Raw genomic sequence first — 20,558 nt, forward strand, 5'->3', positions numbered from 1 at the left:
GCATGTTAAGTGTATGCATGTTGGTGAATAGATATGTGCTGACAGTCTGGCAGCCTCCATCAGAACCCCGCATCTCTGTCAGACTGCAGGCTGACTGACTGATGAGGGAACGGCAGCAAAGTGGAAAATGAGAGGAGAGGTGCGTGGAGACGAAGGAGGAGGAGGTGTGAAAGAGGAGCAGAAATGGAAGGAGGGCAAACTGGATGAGAGGACTTGAGCAGGAAGGTTGAAGAAAACAAGGGATGGAAAACAGAGAGGAGGTGAGGAGATTGCAGCATCGGAGGGCGGATGAAGGGAAGGGCGGAGGTATGGAAGAGTGGTGACAAAAATCAGCTAAAAAGAGGGAGGCTGATTGAATAGCTACTGTAGGTGTGAGCCTCTGTTTGTGTTGTGCGCGTGTACAAGCAGGAGCTGGTGGAGGTGAGTGGCAGGGTGTAATAAGAAATGTGACCTATTGATTGGCTGTAGAAAGATGTCAGAGCTCAGCGTGGGGAGGGGGGCTGCAGTGGTGGCATGAGGACAACGACATCAAGACAAAATGGCCTCCTTCCCCTTCTAATCCTCCATGTATTTATTTCATCTTCATTTACTCGTCCTCAAATTTATCCACTTGCCAACACTTCTTTAGCATCCAACCCGAGACTTGGCTCAGTGCCAGATAAAATCTGATTATTATATGATTATGATGTGTGGTTAAGGTAACAGCACCCGAGGGCTGCGGCGTGTTATCATGTGAGAGTGTTAAACAGAGGAGGAAGTGGGTTTCCCCAGATTGACAATCCAATTAAATGACTGTGTGGTGTGTTAAGAGCAGCTGCAGACCACCCAGGGACACAACAAATAATACTACATTTCTAGCTTACAGACACACAATACAGAGGGCCTGTATTGTGTGTCTGTTTAGCCGGTTGTCAAAGAAAAAAAAAGAATAGTGCATAAGCAATAACACACACTTACACACAGTTCTCATCTCTGTTCCTCCAGGCTATTGAGGATATGAAAGGTATGGACCCTGCAAGCAAGCCAGGGAGGATGAAAGAGCATGACTTGACCTTGATGCTGTTGCTTGACCCTCAGCGTTGTCAATAATCAACCGGGATGCACACACCAATCAACCTATAGTACTCGCTCTCCTGTAACGAGCTCCCTCGCTCTTGGCCCGCTATGTTTGCAGGAGAAGAGATCAGAGGAGTAAGCACACAGCGAGCCTATAGGCAGACACAACAATTCAAATGCCACGCCGGTGATTGATTAGCTGACCTGACCTGGACTTCCGCGTCAATGAGATGGATCATGAAAGAGCATCAAAGGGAGGATGTTAGAGGGTGTGTATGGAGGCGCGTGTGTGTGTTTGTGTGCGTGCGTGTGGATGTGACAGGTTCCTAATGCTGTTATAAAGGAACGTTGATAGCTGATCAACTGCCAGACTGTCTGTCAATTATTGATGAGGTTGTTTGATATTTAGAAGAGAAGAGGAGAGAGGAAGAGCGATGCCAACTTTACTTTCTTCATCTCTGTTTTATCCATACCTGTTTTGTTTCTCTGTTCTAGCTCCAGCCTCTCCTACATTTTATTTTTTTACCTACAGGCAATTTATGTGTAGATGCTTTTATTTCTTACTTTGCTTATTTTGTTTGTCACAGTTGAACACAATTTCAGCAATATTGGGAAGGGATTTTGTGTTCTAAAACAATTTGGAGGCGTATTGTGGATGCTGTCTGGTGTACATCCTTAAAGGGGCACTCCACCTATTGCACACATTAGTCATCGGGAGTAGTGGAATAAGTATTCACATGCTTCACTTCAGTAAAAGTACAAATAGGCCTAAATTAACGTGAAAATACTCCATTAAGATAAAGTCCTGGATTCAAAGTATCATCAGTGAAATATACTCCAAGTATCAAACATTCTGCAGAATGTGAAAGTTTAACTGATGTAGTTTAGGATGGAACTGCTTTATATATTTTAGCCCAGTGGTTCCCAACAGTTCGGGGCCCTCCAAAAGACCAAAAGATAAGATCTGAGGATAGATGAATGAGGTTGGAAAGGAGAAAAATGTTCTTTTATGTAATTTTCGGTTTTTCATGAACTACTGCATAATTTCAAATCTTTTGAGCCTCAAACAACTATGAAACTGTCTGAGAAGCTTAGAGCGGTAATCTCTCTGTGATCTAGATCGTGTGAGTGTCTTGAGCTGATTTGTACATGCGATTAATTGAGTGGTTGCTTCACAGATTGCAGGAGGCTGCAGATTTGACACTGAATGTCATTTAAGGTCCCCCTGAAGAATCACCATCCTCAGAACCAGATGAAAGCAAAGTGGCAAAATATGTTGGGTGAGAGGAGTAACAGATTTTTGTTGCACACTGCGACTTTAGTGCATCCTTCATTGTTTCCTGTATACCTTATGTCGCACCGCATATCTGATGCAATATGCACGTTCCCTTTATCTACATCTGGAGTTTATGTTCTCCTCGCCTTGTTCCTTCCAATATCTGCTTGGCTGCAACCAAACCATGTCGACCAATTTATGTGGAGGCATTGTCCCATACGGGGCCCATCCAGACAATCAAGGCTACCTGATGAGACCCTGGGGGAGACGGAGAGAGGGAGTGGTGAGGAAGGAAGGATGGAGAGAAAGCACATACAGGAGTTTGAGGGGGAGGAAGATGAGGGTGGGAAACAGGCGCCGAAAAACAATGAGGCAAAATCAGAAGATAAACGAGGCGCTATTTCAGTGGCAGGATTTATGTACTGTCAACATTACCCTCGCTATTAGGGGGAATCCAATTACTCTGCGCCTCTCCTCTCCTCTCCTTCCTCTATGGGAGGAAGGGAATAAGGGAGCAAAAGAGTGAAGGATGAAAAGAAAATGATACAGAAAGATAGATAGAGAGAGAGAGGGAGAGAGAGAGAGAGAGAGAGAACAAGAACACCTCTGCATGATTTATCCAATTTCCAACACATATTTAGATATTAAGGAGAGGGAGCAGGAGAGGGAAGGCAGAATGGACTCAAAAACTGAGTGAAAGAGACAGGAAGAAGCGGGATGCACAACGGCGCAGTATAAAGGAATAACACAGAGAGTAAAAGGATGTGACTGAAAGCTCCTGCTCATGTGGTGGTGGTGGTGGTGGGGAGGTATGAAAGGCAGAGAGGAAGGGGAGATTTGGAAAGCCAGGCGCTCCCTCTAGATTTAATTGCATGCACCTCCGCTCTTAAATGGGTGATAAATTATACATGAAGGATGCTAAGACAATAATTATGAGCTGTTTTAGTGCAGAACAGCGGGATGAGGACAGACAACGGCGGAGGAGTGGAAGGCTCGAGTCGGCCAAGATATCCTCCACAGAAAAATCTCTGGAGACCGTGCCGGGTCCAGGAGTGGAGGAATCACTGTGCATTATCATGATATTATGGAGGCTACATGGAGCAAGTAAGTAGTGGGTAGTCTTAGTGAAGCATCCAGACACACACACACACACACACACACACACACACACACACACACACACACACACACACACACACACACACACACACACACACACACACACACACACACACACACACACACACTCTCAGCGGCACACATAAAAGAGCGCACAGACACAAGCAGTGGATTTCTTTTCAGTATAGCGCCCTCAGGTTATAGCCCCTGCAGCTTTGAACCCTCAGATTTTCAGCTTTGTTTATGTGACCTAGCCTGCAGCACACACGCACGCACACACACACAAGATGCATGCACTTAAAGCACTCCCCAAACGTATCCTCCACTGAAATCTGTGTCTTTGCCATCTTCTTCTGTCCATCTATATCAGTAGATTTTTAAGCAGCGACGATACATTCTTCCTCAGTCTCTAGATAATCATTATAAATCTCTATTAAACCCCCACCTTCTGGATAGATGGGGTGTGTCAGCACACATCTGGCACTCTCTGTGAGTGTGTGTGTGCGCGTGCATGTGTGAGTGTATGTATGGGGGGGTAAAATCTATAGTGAGAGTGTGGGAGAAAAGGAGAAGAAATGAGAGAAATACAAATTGACAATCTAGCAAAAACAAAGGGATGACAGAAAATCAAACATCTCTTCCCCGCACACCGTCCGTTCCCCTTCAGCTGTGTGTGTGTGTGTGTGAGAGTGTGTGTGTTTTCATGAGCCCTTCATCTCGTTTTGCAGGGCTTGTTCAAAATGCTGTACGGGAGCAGGCAGTGATCGCAGCAGTGCTGTTGTGCCCTTAAGCACAGCCACTTAACCCAGGCTAACTCACTCACTCAATACACTCAATACCCAGTCGGGCAAAAATGGAAAGCCTGCAATGGCATGCTGCTTAGCATAAAAGCTATAAAAAGACACAGAGCCTCGCTAATGCTGTGTCCACAGTCCATGTACTTGTCATATCGGCTATAGCTGACGGTGGAAAGCTGTGTGTGTTTGCGTGTGCATTTGTGTGTGTATATGATCCTCAGTGGCTAGCTGGGGGCACCGCCACACTGGATGGCACCATCAGCTCTGAGGCAGATAGCGACTTAGCTCTAACTGCTTCCCTCTGCTTGGTGTGCAAACACACACTCACACACACAAACACACTGAAACGAAAGGTCAATTTCTTGCCACACCACTGCTCTGCCCAGGAAACCTGAATTGATTGATTTGACTCGATTCTACCGCAGGCTGAGTGGGGGGGGGGGGAGAAAGAAGACAGATGGACAGACTGACAGCACAGATAGACAGAGAGATAAGACGGAGAAAGGAAGAGAGGATGAGAAGATGAGAGGAAGCCAGGAGGAGAAAAATATGTTTCCTGTGCATGTTTCATACTGTAAAATGTAAAAGAGCAACACCTCAAAATGTGAAATATAAGCCAACAATTCTGCCATTATCTATTATAATCACTGGCACCCACACACGCACAAAACACACCTTGGTGTGAACCTGGCATGGCAGAAGTGTGTGAGGAGAGGTGCAATTGGATCACTCTATTCTAGTCGTGGTGTCTGGGGTGGGAGGTTGGGGGGGCAGATTTTGTGTGAACAGATGGTGTTTACCTAGTAGCAGGTTGGTTGGATCACCTTACCACCCCCTCTGTCAACCATACCATTTTAGCAGCATCAACCATATAACAAACACATATACAGGATGTGCACACGCCGGGCAAGCACAGACTTATGCACAATAAAAAAGAAAAAAAGAAGACCTTCATACACGCCACTCCTCTCATCTGAATGAGGGGTGATAACTCACCAAGCCGCTGTCTGTCGGGGAGAGGATAGAGATAAACGAGGGGTGACGAAATGAGAGAGAAAGAGAGCAGCTAGAAAGGGAGCGGCCGAGATAGAGAGAACGAGGGAGTGGAGTGGAGAAGAGGAGAGGAGAATTGGGCCATTGGTGTTTTTTTTCTGGTCTGCAGTTATGTAGGTCACTTTTTCCTGCGACTCGGGAATGGGGAATTTGTAAATCTGACATAATAAGGCATTTGGCCCGCAGTGACGCTTCTGAAGACGTTCTGTCTTTCCTGCTCATTTTCACTGCACCATTGCGCAGCTGGCTGAATGCTACTATACCTGGTGATCTGAGGAGTCACAGTGGAGCGAGGGAGAGAGGGAGGATGAATGGAGGGAGGACGGCTGATTAGTTTTTGGCCAGGGGAGGGAGAAGTGAGAAAAATGATGAACATTTAAATGGGAGTAAGAGTCTACACACACATGCACACACACACACACACACACACACACACACACACACACACATGAGCAGAGACAGAGAGAGCTGCTATCTACGAATCACACAACTTCCTTGATGGCCCCTGAATTTCAAACTGAAAATGTTTGTATCTCATGCTTGCCTTCCTTCAGTGACTTTTCCTGCTCTTGCTCACCTCTTTCGTGTAAGAAGTGGTAGGAGATCTGAGGTAGAACGACAATTCCCTATCTCATTAATAATTCATCTCGAGCTGTGGCCACTTCAAGAAAAGGGAGAGAGAGAGAGAGAGAGAGAGAGAGAGAGAGAGAGAGAGAGAGAGAAAGCGAAATAAAGAAAGAAAAAGAAAGACAGAAAATCCAGGCATCTTCTGAGGATGTCTCCTTGATGACATTGCATGTCCTGTCAGTCCTGAAACAATGTAAAATGTGGACATACAAGTGCAGAAACACACACACACCTACACCTATACCTACACCTACACGCACACAAATAAACAGAGCAGCAGACGGTGCAGTGTATGAGGTCTGACAGTGCTCTCCAAGGGCCAGCTTGTGTTGCTAAAATAAGGCTGTGTCTGGAAAGAGGTGGATTCCCCTTGAGTGGGGCACAGAAGAGCACTAAAAGCTAAGTGGAGATGAAAAAAAAAAGCCTCTAGAACTGGAGGGGAGAGTGAGAGGATGAAGAAGGAGAAGAGGAGAGAAGGTGAAGGACAGGAGAGGGGTGGAGACAAAGTCAAGGTCGGAAAGGCAAACAGCGGAGACGTCGCTCGTTCCAAAAGAAGCTCTGCATTTTACTTTGGAGGACAATAACTTCATCCTGCATTCTGTAACGTATCCATGACCTCATGCTGGGAGACTGTAATTATCTACATACAGCAGCATGATAAAAGTACTTAATTTAAGTGGACATCATTTAAAATAGACTTCAGATATTACAGAAAATAGATTAAAATAATCAAGCTATTACATGCCTACATATTATAATTTAAGCTCACAAAATTGCATTTATCATTCTTATTATAGCTCCTTTATATTCAGTATTGTAATGAACCTGTGTCTATCTTCATGCTGTTGGTCTTAAGTGTGAGCCCGCACCACCTGTGAGAAAAGTGACATGTGGAAAAGAAACAGGGACTCAGAGGACATGAGCCGATGAGGATGGGGAGCTTAAGACAGCATTGTTTTCCACATTGTGATGATATTTTCTACTCTTCCTCCCACTTACACATGTGCATATGCACTCATGTTAAATATTAAGCTGAAATCAATGAAAAATGTATACGAGAAAAGGTTGTAAATTAAATATTGTCCTGTGCCTTTTTTTTTTTTTTTTTTTACTATTTTTGGACATTTTATAGACTAAATGGCTCAGATGGATTGAAAAACAATAATCAGCGCATGAAGAGAAAATGTAACATGCAGCCCAAGGGTATCCACGAATGTGCATGTGCGCGTGTGTGTGCGGCACAACTCGCGCACACAGACTTACGCTGAGTTGGTGTTTTGTTTAAGTTGTGAGGTACTTTACAACTTGGAGAAGAAGCCGTGGATAAACACATGGAACAAGGGTGTTACATTGGCAACATGACTGAGAGCTTTTACGCTCTTCTCCACTCCACCATACAACGCTGTGCCTCCCCTCCTGTTTCTATCCTCCTGTTTCTGCATGGCTCTCTCCCTCTCTTTTATGCCTGTGTGCCTCTGTGTCCCTCGCCCTCTCTCGCTCTCTCTGCCTCTCCATCTGTGCCTGTGTGTAGGTACATTCCTTCTCCATTAGCTGCTTTTGTTGCACCGGGGGACACCGGGGGAAGGTCTGGAGAAATGAGTAAGAGAGAAGGATGAGAAGAAATAATAGACACGGCCGAATGCGGCACCTCGTCCACATACCTGCGCTCATGCATGAGGCGCTATAAAATTATAGGGTTTAGGGGGAATTGTATGAAAAACAAGAAGCAAACAAACAGCAGAGCCAGGAACAAAATAGCACAATAGCTTTGCAGATTGGCAGCATCGCAGCACCGTCTTTAAGCGGGATTGTTTTGTGCATCTGTAATTTTTTATGCATGTGTGTGTGCACCCATTGTTTTAAGAAAACATGAGGCTTGTTCCTGGCTGAGGCTGGAAAAACAGAAACATTAAAATGAGCTGCTTTTTTAAGTCTTCCCTGGAAAAAATAAAAGAAAACCTTTGATAAGTTTCTCGCGCCTGTCACTCTCGCCTGTTTTGATTTCCCCACGTTATTTATTCGGCACCTTATTTGCTTGTATTGTTTGTTTGTTCTCAAAGATGAGTTTAGAGGGCCTGAAATTGGCAAGTGGTGCTTTAAATTTGTGCGGCCTTGATCGGGTCACGCAGCTAACAAAAGAGACAGAGAGGCGCAATGCTCAGGCAGAGAGCCCTCGCTGTGCTTGTAAAATATTCTTGAGGGGTGGCTTTTATCAGGAGGCTTTGGTGTCTGCGTTCAGCCCCGGCGGTCGAAGTCGTCTCCTTCCGGCCGCCTATTATAATTGAGACCGCGACAAAATGAAACGACAAGTCCTCTTTCTGATGCCGATGCAGCCTGGGTAATATCCTTGCTGTGTTGCTGTGTCCCCAGTGCGCTGTTTCAATCTCACCCGGTCTGCGTGAGCATGATAGAGGGAGATATGAGCGCATGAGCACCGGGGGAAAGGAAAAAGGAAAAAAAAAAGAAAAGTGTGGCTGTAAACAACCTCAACCTGTTCTCCGAGCGCTCCATGTCTGCGAGGGGAGCGGCGAGAGACCGAGAGATAGGGATGAGACGAGCTGGAGTGTGTTTGAGGAGAAGCACTCCTCCTACTGTCTCCTCTGTCTGTCTTTTTGCTTTTCTCTCTGCAATCCCTCTCTCCCTGGGAGCCAGTGTGTGTTTGAGTGGGTGAAACACTGCCACAGTCCTATAGCCTCCCTTGAGACACTACTTCAAACAGACTGGAGAAGCACTGCCAAGGGTTCACTTGCTGGATGTGTGTGTGTGTGCATACATCGGCGATGTGTGAGCATTGCGTCTATACGCACAGATGCTCTCGACGCCTCTATGTGTTCTTTCCGGCTCTCATGCACTCTTATACTTTTTTAGATTCATTGCATTACATATGCACAGATTCTAAAACAAACTGTCATGGAAGTGCCGCTCAATTACTCAAACACCCTCACATTCACCCCTTCTTTCCAAAACACACATGATGCTCGCACAGAAATGCACACACACACACACACACACACACACACACACACACACACACACACACACACACACACACACACACACACACACACACCTACACCCACACATACACAAACCCACACACATAATTAAACAAATCCACAGTGTCTATTAAGCGTGAAGGCCTCCCTGCTGTGAGAGACATATTAAAACCAGGATTAGCCCGAAACAATTACGAAATGCTACAGATAGACCCTGTAGCCCCCTGGATGGTACTTTAAGTGTGTGAGTGTGTGAGATCGCCTTTATATGGGCTTTGACCAGGGAACAGGGTTTCCTTTGCTCACGTACTGTAGTTCTTACGTCTTATGTTTTATTTAATACTTGGCAATTGTTGGTGAGCAAAGGCAGTGGGGACCATGAAGCAGTATGCAGCACTAAAAAAAAAACAACATCTTTGAACAGTGCAATGGCAATGACTCAAGTCTCATTATATTTCAGTGTGTGTCGTTACACTCAAACTGTGATGTGTGCAGTTAGCAATGTTGAGAGTGCTGACAAAATAGAGGAAACTGATTTGCTGACAGAAATATACAAACACACAAGGTGGAGGAATGATTTGCTTCCATTACTGCATCTGGGAAGTCGACGTTTTGTGCCTCACCTGGAAAGTACAAAACCATTATCCTCCACCATTGCCTCTCCTGCACTGTAACTCTTATTCCCTTTCTCCCTCAGTTTCCCTCACTCCCTCTCTCTCTCCCTCTCTCTGTTGAGCAGACATTCGTGCCACTTCTCGCCAGGTATATTTGCATATTTGTATTCCTCTTTCTTCTTCACACTTCTCCACCTGTTTCTCAGACTTTGCATTGGCTTCCAGTGTGTCACAGAGTAGAAAAAAAGCCTTGCATCTTGCATATAAATCATTAAATCACTTGGCCCCAAGATGAATTGCTGACTTGCTTGTGCGATATGAGGCTGCTCGAGCTCTTAGATCATCTGGAGCTGGTTTGTTTGCTGTTCCGAGTAAGAACAAAGATTAGTGAATGATCATATAGCTACTATGCGCTTGTGGAGCAAATTACCAAATGAGGTATAAACTTCTATGCATATATACGTGGATAATATTCTTCTTATTATGATTGACTTTGAAATGGTCATCTTAAATATCTTTCCCCAATATCATATGTAAATATATGTTTTTAATCCTTCACTGTGAATTATTTTTAAACAGTTTTTACGTGCGTCAAGCTATGTAAGTAAACTTACTCCTTTAACTCTTTCCTCGCTCTCTCTCCCTTCTTTTCTCTGCTTCTCTCCATCTATCCATCTCCTCCTCCTCTCCATCCTCTCTGCCTCTCCATCTCCTCCTCGGCAGAAGAAGTGGGAAGTCTACCTGCTGGATAATCCTGCATTACATCCTTAATCCCCTCAACGTGTTCACACGCAAACACACACGCACGCACACACACACACACACGGGAGCCTGCATACCTATTTGTACATGCACACACATAATGCTGAACAATAGCTGCAGCAGTTGGAGGGATTGCACACACCTCTGTGTACAGTACGTGTTTCTGCTGATGGTAAATGTGCTTTAAGTGACAGTTTTAATGAATCCTCTTACATTACGTTCTTATTAGTGAAGATATAATGTTGAAGGCTGCAGTTTTCTCTGCTTTGACACTTGTAGATTGAGCAAGCAGAGCCGATGTGGAGTGTCACTATAGGGTCTGACATTGGGCTGTCTAAGAATATCTTAAGGAAAAAAAAAACGAAAAAAAAAAACGAGTTTGAGGTGTGTGTGTATGTGCACATGTGTGCATTCTCTGGTGGGCGAAGGGCAAAAGGTGAGAGAAATGAGAGTGATAGAAAATAAAACCAGTGTGAGAGATAGAGACGAAGCAGCGGGTGAGAAACAGGCAGAGGGAGGAGTGGAGACAGAGGGAGTATGGAGATCTCCGAGCAGTGGTTCTCATTAACAAGTGGCTCCCGGGTCCAGTCACTTGGCATTGATTTGTTTAAAATCCAAAGCTCAGCCATCGACAAGCTTGGCGTCCTCAAGTCCCCGCCAAAGCCAGCAAGTGCGCACAGCGTGCATAAGCCAGTGCAACAACCAATCATGATTCAAATCTGATGCTTTTTTTAGTTCCTCCGAAGCAACATAAATTATGAGCTGCAGTCGGTGAGTCATCTTATGTACTGTTGTAATATTTTTAAAATGTAAATGATGGAATATGGAACCGGACGTCAATCACATTAGCGGTTGATGGATACCAATAAAATCCTTCTGATTTCTCCCATGTTTCACATATTCTAGATTGTGGTGCACTTGTGTCTCCATGTGTATGTGTGCTCCTGGCTGAATAGCCCATGAATAGAGGCTAAAGTCAATCAATAGCAATCTACGGCCAGCCCTCGCAATGCTAATGGAACTGTGCAAGAGCTGGCATTTGGCCAGTGCCATCACTGCAGCATGAGTCTGAGAGCACACATGTGCACCCCCCCCCCCCATACACACACCCACACACACAGGAAAAGGTTAGAGAGACAAGAGGTGAGAGTCACAATATGTGTCAATATGAGAGACAAGAGAGAGAAGGAGACAGAGAGGGAACGCGAGGCATACGTACAGAGAGATGAATGTGCTGCGTGACATTGTTTAGGTGATCAAGAATGATCTATGGAATCATTTCCCGGCCCCCTCTGCTCTGCTGTATGGCCCATCTCCACTCATCAGCCCCCTTAAGCATTGGTCATTAGGAGCGCACACGCGCACACGCACACACACACACACACACACACACACACACACACACACACACACACACACACACACACACACACACACACACACACACACACACACACACACGTAAAGACTGAGTTTCACTTTGTCATCATCCCTACGGCAAGGTCACAGCGCCCTGTCTCCTCAAAACACACCTTCTACTTAGTGCGGAAGCTGGAGCCACTATCTGGTGAGCGAGTGTGTCTGTGTGTGTGTGTGTTTATATATTCCAACTTGTGAATTAAGACGAGAGAGAGAGAGATTAAATCCGGTAATGTACAGGGAAAAGGTTGTGTAACTTTGTCGTAGATATTGAGTTCCAAAATGCTATAATGATTGAAGCATCAAGCATTGTAAAGTGACCTTTACGAGTCTTTTCGGAGTCTACAGTTAAACTGAAGATACTGTACTGTAGTATCTACTGAGCAAATCCCTACTGAGCTGTAAATAGGCCTACACTGTGACTGAGCACTCAAATGGAAAAAAAAAAGATGTGATGTTTCTCTGTTTAATCATCTCCTCGTGGAAGCGAGCACATTACGAGTTAATTGAGGGAAAAGTGAAAAAACATTTTAGTCGAATGTGTCAACCACCTCACAAAATTGATGGACGGCTAATGTACCTTTTTCAGAACAGTCATCTCAGTCTGTTCATCAAAGTAATTTGAAAGTAATAAAACTAACTCGATAATGCATTACTGTCTGCATGAAGTGAGGCTCGAAGTCCTTGCTGTGATTTAAAAGGACACATATAATCGATAATATCTTTCTTAAAAATGAATGTGACAGCAGAGAATGAATATACTTCTTTATGAATATACTTTTTTTGTCTGACATACCTCCTCTGCCCTGTCAGATGAACTCAAGTACTTCTTAGTGAAGTAGGCTACGTTCACTTGAATTTAAACTGGATGTCAGTTAACAATTGTAATTCTCTAAAAAAATAATGTTTTCATACATTATTTATCAATTTTAGGCTGGTTTGGTCATCTGCACCAGGACCACTTGGATTAGCAGAAGCTGGACATTTAGACAATTTATACATCAGCTAAATATTCCAACTGTTTAAATCCATTTAGCAAATTATTTCAACCATTTAACAATTATGTTTCGTATGTATTTATACTTCCAGCTATTCATTGCGCCTTTCATTTAAATGTTTTATTTTACCTAGCTTTTCCATCATTTATCCATTATTTTTAGCTACCTATTCCATCATTTATTCATTACTTTTAGCTAGCTATTTCATCATTCATCCATTACTTTCAGGTAACCACTTTTACAGTTTATGCATAATTTTTTTTTTATCCATTTCAACCACTTGTGCATTACTTTTAGCTAACTGCTTCGTCCTCTCTGCAAGCGTATAAAAAAGTTTTTATGCCCTCTCAATAAACACCATGGTGGCGGCTGACTCAATAGCATGGATAATTCTTTTTAATCAAAACACAACAGGCCTATGTTCTTTTTTTCAAATTAGCTACTCACGGTTATTAGCGACTCCACTATCATTTCATGCGCCCCTAGCAGCTGCAGAAGTAGGCTACCCCCTGCGGCACAAGTACCCCTGGTTGTGTATCACTGCTATAAGGTATGTCCTGACACAGCAAAGGCAGAGGCGCAACTGCACAAGGACAGATCTTCGCCTCACAAAAGCATTTCCATTATTGCTTCGCAAAAACAACTCCCATTCCCTGCATGTGCATCAATCCTATACTTGACCTATTTTCGCTCCTGAAGCAGCACAGCTACCTGACTGTCTTCAGCAGAAGCCCTGCTCTTTGAAACTGCCGGATGCAAGCTCTCTAACGTGTGAGCCATTGTCCTCACCCCATCCCTTAAAATCGGTTTCACATCTGTCGCGTCGTGACAGCCGGGGAGGCAGCAAGTAGCTGGCGGGGCAGACTGACTCACAGTCTGGGGCTGGAGGAAAGGGAGTCTCTCCTCCTTTTTTATGTTAATAACACGGACCTGAGGAGAGTGTTCAGTAGAAGAGAGGAAGAGCTGCAGGAGGGAGAACAAAGGAAGGGGTGAAGAGTTCAGAAAGCTGGAGTCAGTGTTTTGGGGAGAAGGATATTAAAGATGAAGGGTGGTGCTGTGAAGGAGGAAATATGGATGTGAGGTAGCAGCAGCAGCAGAGAGGCAGAGATAGCAGAGAAATGGGGGACATTAGATAAGATGAAGAATGGAATGGAGAATGGTTAGTCGGGTTTCGAGTTTACAAACAACGACGTGATAAGCCAATGAGTCACCGCTGTCGCTGCTACCCCAGAGGGTATAATGAGGCTGTGTAGATGAACGATGGCAACTCTAAGACAAAACCCCCTTTCCAGCAGAAATGCTGGGATCAATTTGTCACTTCAGCATGACTGTAATTGTGACACTTTCATCTGTCACATAGTTAGCTCTGGCACAGATCGATCACTTAGAGTGTTAGCGTTGCATGGCTAACAAATGGAATAACACTGCATCCTGCGCAGCTGATTGCGAATATGATGGCTTCTTGCTCAGAGGAAAATTAAAAGGTGAATGAAGATGATGAATAACTATGTAAAAATATTCATCTTCTTTTTTAATATTCAGCGTAAAGTAAGTGAAAGGGTTTCAATTAACTGCGATGTCGCCTTTTGTTTCCTTTTCCTTTTTATAAATAAGCTTTTTAAATGGAAGCAGAAAGAGGTGGAGATAAGAGGACAATGACTAGACAGCGTCAGGTGTGGATGGAGGGCTGGTTAGAGATATGAGAGGAGTGGGATGTGTTGGGGTATAGGTGACACACATGGCAGCGCCACATGCAGATGGTACACATGGATGAGCAGCCAGGGTAGTGAAGCATAAAACCAGCCAGCTCGCTGATCACACACACGCACGCACGCCCACACACACACTTGCACACACACACACTCAAAAGCATGCTGAGAACACCAGTTAGCTTGCCAGCCTTTTACTCACCCAAATCACCACTGTGAAAATTAATACCTCCAACCGTCCATACAAAAACCAGCCACACACTCTATAGCAGACACACACACACAAACACACACACACACGCTAGAAATCAATAAGTGCATTAAATATTTACGTAGGAAAATGCATCCATAAAATTTGCGAGGAAACCTTTTTGAAACATTTTACTTTTAAAGTCAGTTCAATAAAAAACAGTCTAAGATCCTAACGTTTTAATATCAGCCGTGTTAATCTTAACGATTTCCTTTCCTTTTCCATTTCTGTTTCTTCAAAAAGCACTCGAAAACTGAGATTGACTGCCGGCTGACTGCTTTTCCATCAGCGTGGCGCACACACACGCACAAACACAGCCACACACAAGCGCATACCTGATGAGAGACGGGACAGATTGAACAATACAAAAAACACAAACCCCCTTTTATCGTGATTCTCAAACATGCACACAAAGCCGTCAAACCTCTCACATTATACACAAACGCACAGGCGCTGACGGCCATACATGCAATAAAGCATGGTGCGTCGGGGAGGACACAGGGGGCTGAAAGCAATCTTCCAACTGACCTTGAGTGGGGAGGACAAAACGTGTGATGGAGAGAGAGAAAAAAAAACCCAATGCGAGGAAAAGGAGTGAAATACATAATCTATCTCCACTGGCAGAGGGAAACAAATGCTTTCACTGAGATTGAGGACACATTGCCCTCACACATCGACACACACACACACACACAAATATACACACACACACACACACACACACACACACACACACACATGCATTTTGGCTTAAAGAACACGGGATGGAAAACTGAAAGCACAGAAAAACTCATTTTCCTAAAGCAGGAGGGGAACAGAGGGAGAGGGAAATAGAGAAAGCGAAGCAAAGAAAGAAGATGATGGAGAAAGAAGGAGAAAAGCAGTGGGTGGAGAGAATAGAGGAGTCAGAAAAGAGGCCAAAATAGGTGGAAACAAAGAGGGAGAGGGAGCGAGGCAGACAGAGACAGATGGACGGAGTAAAGAGAGGGACGGGAGAAAGAGAGATGACTGCGAGTGACCGGCCTTTGTAGATGACTGTCGTTGCTCACTTTCGAGTCAGCTTCACTGAGGCAAAGTCTTAATGACTCACGGCCCAATACTCCTCATAATCAAGCTGTGCATGTGTGGGTCTGTGTGCGTCGACGTGTGTGTGTGTGTGTGTGTGCATACGAGCCACTAGTCTTGTAACAGAGAACTTTATTACCATCTGTTCCCACACATGCTTATTTGTTTAGCCGTGACACGCACGTCTTCTTCAATCGCTTTGCTATTTTTTTTCTCTCTCCCGCTCTGTGCTTCTTCCAATCACCTCTCCCTTTGTGTCCTCTTCTCCCCTCCGCCTTGCTCCCCGGGTGGAGGGGTCGTATTCCAATAAATAGTGTCCGACCCCAAAAAAAACGGAAAAAACAGAGCCATTATCTCAGTGGCTTTCTAACTACCTCGCTCATCGTGGTGAAAATGGAATCGCGCTCCAGCCATTTTAATCAAAGCGCGTGTGTGCGTGTCAGCCTGTGTCAGCGTGTGTGTATGTGTGTGTGTGTGTGTGTGTGTGTGTGTGTGTGTGTGTGTGTGTGTGTGAATGTGAGTGTGGGCCTCAGTACCTGTGGAGGCCATTAGGTGGAGCTGGTGCCTGACTGAGAGAGAGGGAGAGAGAGAGGGAGAGAGAGAGCCAGGCAGGACGGATAGCTGAATGAAAGGAAAGGGAAGGCTTGCGCTCTTCTACCTGTTATCACCAATTTTTCTGGCAGTGTGTTTTTAAGGTGTCCAACAGTGTGTTGTAGGCTGGATTGCTTGTGTCCAGGAGCATCAATTATTCATGCCACAGTGAGTCTCACTTGGTAGAAGTAGCATGTTATTGGTTGTAGGTTAAAAAAAAATAGAGAAAAGGAAAGGAAAAAATCCTGCTTGTGCCCCCTTGAGCATTATGCTTTTACATCCACAGAACATACAATCTCATAGATCTAATGAACCTTTCCCATGCCATACATTTTAATTAGTCTCAACAGAAATAGCACAGGTGTAACTAATAACATTAACGATGTCCCAGTAAACCACACCAGTACAAAACTTATTAAAATACCATAGTCCCCAATCTGGGCCACCATTTGGAATGCACACATTGCTAATGTCATTAATTACACCATTACACCAGTGCTTTTTCTGCTACAGCGCGTCAAAATGCTTGCACCGGAAAAGAGCACTAAGTGAAGATTAAAAAAGAAAAAGATGAATTACTGACAGATCATAGCCTAAAGATAAAACCAAATGCGAGATGAGAGGACAAGTGACATTTACATTCACACATTATTCAGTGGTGGTGGTGGTGGGCCAGACTCACTGTGAAATTCTTCACAACAAGATTCAGACGTTTCAAAAAAGCACCCAGGCCCTCCCTGGATTTGTGAAAACACACAGACACACGCGCACCTGTGCAACCACAGATCTTGTTGGCAGTTCAGAGAAAAGGGACGGTAGCCTGGAGGAAGGGCAGGTGTCCACAGATGGAGCTCTCTCTGTCTCTCTCTCCCTCTTTCTCTGCCACAGATGGACCCAATCACACCTATTTCTCTCTCACATGCCCTATAGCTGCATAATCAGCGTGAGTGTGTGTGCCCGTCTGACTTGTTTATTGTCACATAAAATGGGTGTCTCCTGAATGAGTCTCTAAATATGCATACGTCTAGTGTGGTTTTAGCCTACAGCCGAGCCCATGTGGTGTTTACTGTGTGAAGCGGTGGCTACTACAACGCGGAAACAACAGACTTCTATCAATCTATCAGTCTGTTTAAGCAAAGGTACAATTTACAACAAACGTGTGTGTTCAGTGAGACGTGCACATTCCTCAAAACACGCACCGGTGTTTCATAGCATCGCATGAAAATGAATCCCAGGATTCCAAAGTGTCTGCTGGCTCAGGATAACATTTAATTTCATTTCATAATTTGCATGTTTGGTGACAGCTGAACACGTGTGAGGTGGCCTGTAGAGGGTCTGTCTGTTTCAGATGGCAGGGGGTCCCGCTAGCCAATGGACCACCCGCCCCGTAAAGCAGGAAGTGAACCACCAATCTGTCATCTGTCTTCATAAACCCACCAGTCAGGACCCTCCTAATTAGTCACCATGGAAACCATGGCTAATTCCCTGGTCTGCCATGCCAATCACGTCCTGTCTGTGGCAGCAATCAGAAAGGCACATTTATCCACCGCTGGGCCGGATCCGTGTAACAGATGTGGGTGTGTGTATGTGTCGAGGGGTGTCTTTGTATGTTTGTGTGTCTCTGTATGTGTAAATGTGTGTGTGTGTGTGTGCGCGCACGCATGAGTGAGGTTCACGGAGCTCGAGTGCGTGAGCTTTGTGAAAGGCCTGTATTTCCTTAAACAATGTTGCCTCTATGATTTGGTAAAAAATAAAAAATAAGAAAATGGGGAAAAAAAAAAAAGAAAAAAACCATATTATGACTGTCTCGCTTGTAAATTCATAATGTTTGTTCAGATAGGAGGCAGATGTGTCGGAGATGCTGAGAGGGGTGTGTGCCATGTTGTGATTGTCTGTGGGAACTGTTTGATTAGCTTGACGAGTGCTAGCAATTCCCTCACACCCACAAAGCAATCAAACAACTATTATATGCCACAAGCACAAATCCACACATAGACAGAGATGCAGAGATACGCCGTAGACACGCTTAACCTTTTCCCTGAGGTCAAACTCTTCTGTCAAACAACACAACCCCTGCTGCTTGCAAATAACCTGCACATTCACACACAGAGTTCACAACAAATCAGACCTTTTTGATTTTTAAATCAAATCCACATCACATCTAAATATTCAATCAATTAATCAGCATTGAATTAGAAAGGCAAATACCTCGAAATAACCTTGTAAATATTGAGGAACGCCACGCATGAATAAATTATAGATTGGAGTGGAACAGGGGCAATGCGCGTCCCGTCCATTTCTTGCCATCAGCCACCTGTCAATCACTGTAATTACCATCAACTGGAATGTGCTCACCAGAAAGCTGGGGGCCGACACACAAGGGCGCACTTACGTACGCACCAACTTCAAATCAAAGACCAATAAACACAAACGGACACACGCTCGCACGCAGAATGGTATATGAAAAGCACATACTGGCATTCGCAGACGCCAATCATAACTTCAAGCGCACATCAAAGCCAAGTTCTATTCAGATGTATGCCGTTTGATCACTGCCACCGCCTCCACCCCACACACACATTCTCACACACACACGCAGACACACGCGCACACACACACTCCACGGTATGTGTATATAACCTACATTACAGCTAGGCATTCGAATCTGAGACGAATAGGCTGAGTGAATGAGACATAATTCAAGGTTTTCTTTTCGAGCTCGTATGTGTGTGCGCGTGTGTGTGTGTGTGTCTGCTCATCTACAGCAGAAGAAACAGAGATTGGCTACAGTCAAGTTACAGCGATGCTCTATTGTTCCTTAGACTGTTGTCTGGAGAGAATGTAGCACAACGCCATCTGACTGCTGTAGTGACAAAGAAGTGTTCGAGGGGCTTACCTGTCTCATGAGAGAGGGTCTTGGTTCTTCCTGTGTTGCCTGAGTGATGCATCGCTCCGTACTTGCCTCTGTTTCTGATTAACCCTCTACCCTTATCTCCTCTCCTCCACACTCCACTCCTCTCCGCTCCCTTAAGAGTCCTCTTTTCTTGATTCTCAATCTTTCGCGCCCTGTTTTCTCCCTTTTGACAAAGTCCTTGCTGCCTGTCGTCTCTCTCCCTCGCTTGTGTTCGTCTTCACTCTTGTTTCCCTTTCTTCTCTCCTCTCCGCCTGTTTGCAGTGTGCTCTGTGAAGCACAATCCGCTAGCTGAGTGCCGGAGCACCGCACAGGAGGAGAGAGAGAGAGAGAGAGAGAGAGAGAGAGAGAGAGAGGGAAAGATAGAGCAGGAGCACACACACACACACACACACACCCTCACGGAGTGTGGATCGACACACTTGCGCACGTGTAGCTGTTGCACTGCAGAGAAGAACGCCACACACCAAAACACCGGAGGGAGAAAGGATGAGCGCAATGCCCTGCACTGCTTTCCCTCTTTTTCCAGGAGACTGCAGGTCTTTTTTGTCTCCCTCCTGTTTCTAGTCCTCAGTCCTTTTTTCTGCTCAATCCGTCACACATCAAGGCCAGCTCAGACACAGGGGAACGGGTGAATGAGGAGATACTGAGAGTGAAGAAGAGAGTGCCGTTCAGCCTGTGGCAGGCAGAGCAGAAGAGAAGGAGAGATGTGGCTGCGGCTCCATCCTCCATCTGCCCACAGCTGAGACTGAGAGCAGACTCAACACACACACACACGCGCACACACACAGACACGCTTTCTCTCTCTCCTCCTCCTCCTCCTCCTCCTCCTCCTCCTCCTCCTCCTCCTCTCTCTCTCTCTCCCTTTCTCTCTCTACCAGCAGCGCCACACCACCGGGATGGAGGGGGAGGAAAGATGACGGCGGGAGCTAACGAATGAGCCAAAGGGAGAGAGAAAAAGGGGTAGGGGTGAGACAGTGAAAGAGGGAGAGCGTAGTGCTAGATAGAAGAAGGAGGAGGAGGTGGCAACAAGGGCGGGAGAAAGCGATGGAGCCCACGAGCGCTAGAGAGTGAAAGAGTGACAGAATCATGGGAATGTGACAAAGCATGCACATGAAAGGCTAAGGGGATAGAGAGAGAGAGAGGAGGAGGAGAAAATGATAAAAAGAGACATAGGAGATATGAGGGAATGGGTGGCGGGAGAAGGGGAGGGGAGGGGGCAAGGTGGACAGAGAGGAAAGAGGGTAGAAGGAGAAAAGACAAGGTGGTGAAGCAGAGAGGCGAAGTGGGAGGGATGGAGGAAGGGCAGAGGACA

General features: G+C 45.2%; 1 protein-coding gene across 6 annotated transcripts in view; it reads right to left on the bottom strand.

Moving 5' to 3' along the window:
• The window catches only part of tenm2a (teneurin transmembrane protein 2a), a 205,346-nt gene that overhangs the window by 85,645 nt on the left and 99,143 nt on the right, over nt 1-20,558 (bottom strand). For 5 of the 6 annotated variants that reach the window (XM_070962083.1, XM_070962082.1, XM_070962081.1 and 2 more), the window contains exon 1: nt 19,229-19,984. The exons of the other annotated variant lie outside the window; for it this stretch is intronic. In XM_070962083.1, the coding sequence (XP_070818184.1) occupies nt 19,229-19,280 (52 nt within the window). In that variant the 5' untranslated portion in view covers nt 19,281-19,984. Of the gene's footprint in view, nt 1-19,228; nt 19,985-20,558 lie in introns of those variants that run through there. 6 annotated transcript variants of the gene reach the window in all.

This window comes from Chaetodon trifascialis, chromosome 5 (assembly GCF_039877785.1).
Source record: "Chaetodon trifascialis isolate fChaTrf1 chromosome 5, fChaTrf1.hap1, whole genome shotgun sequence".
In the NCBI taxonomy this organism is placed as follows: domain Eukaryota; kingdom Metazoa; phylum Chordata; class Actinopteri; order Chaetodontiformes; family Chaetodontidae; genus Chaetodon; species Chaetodon trifascialis.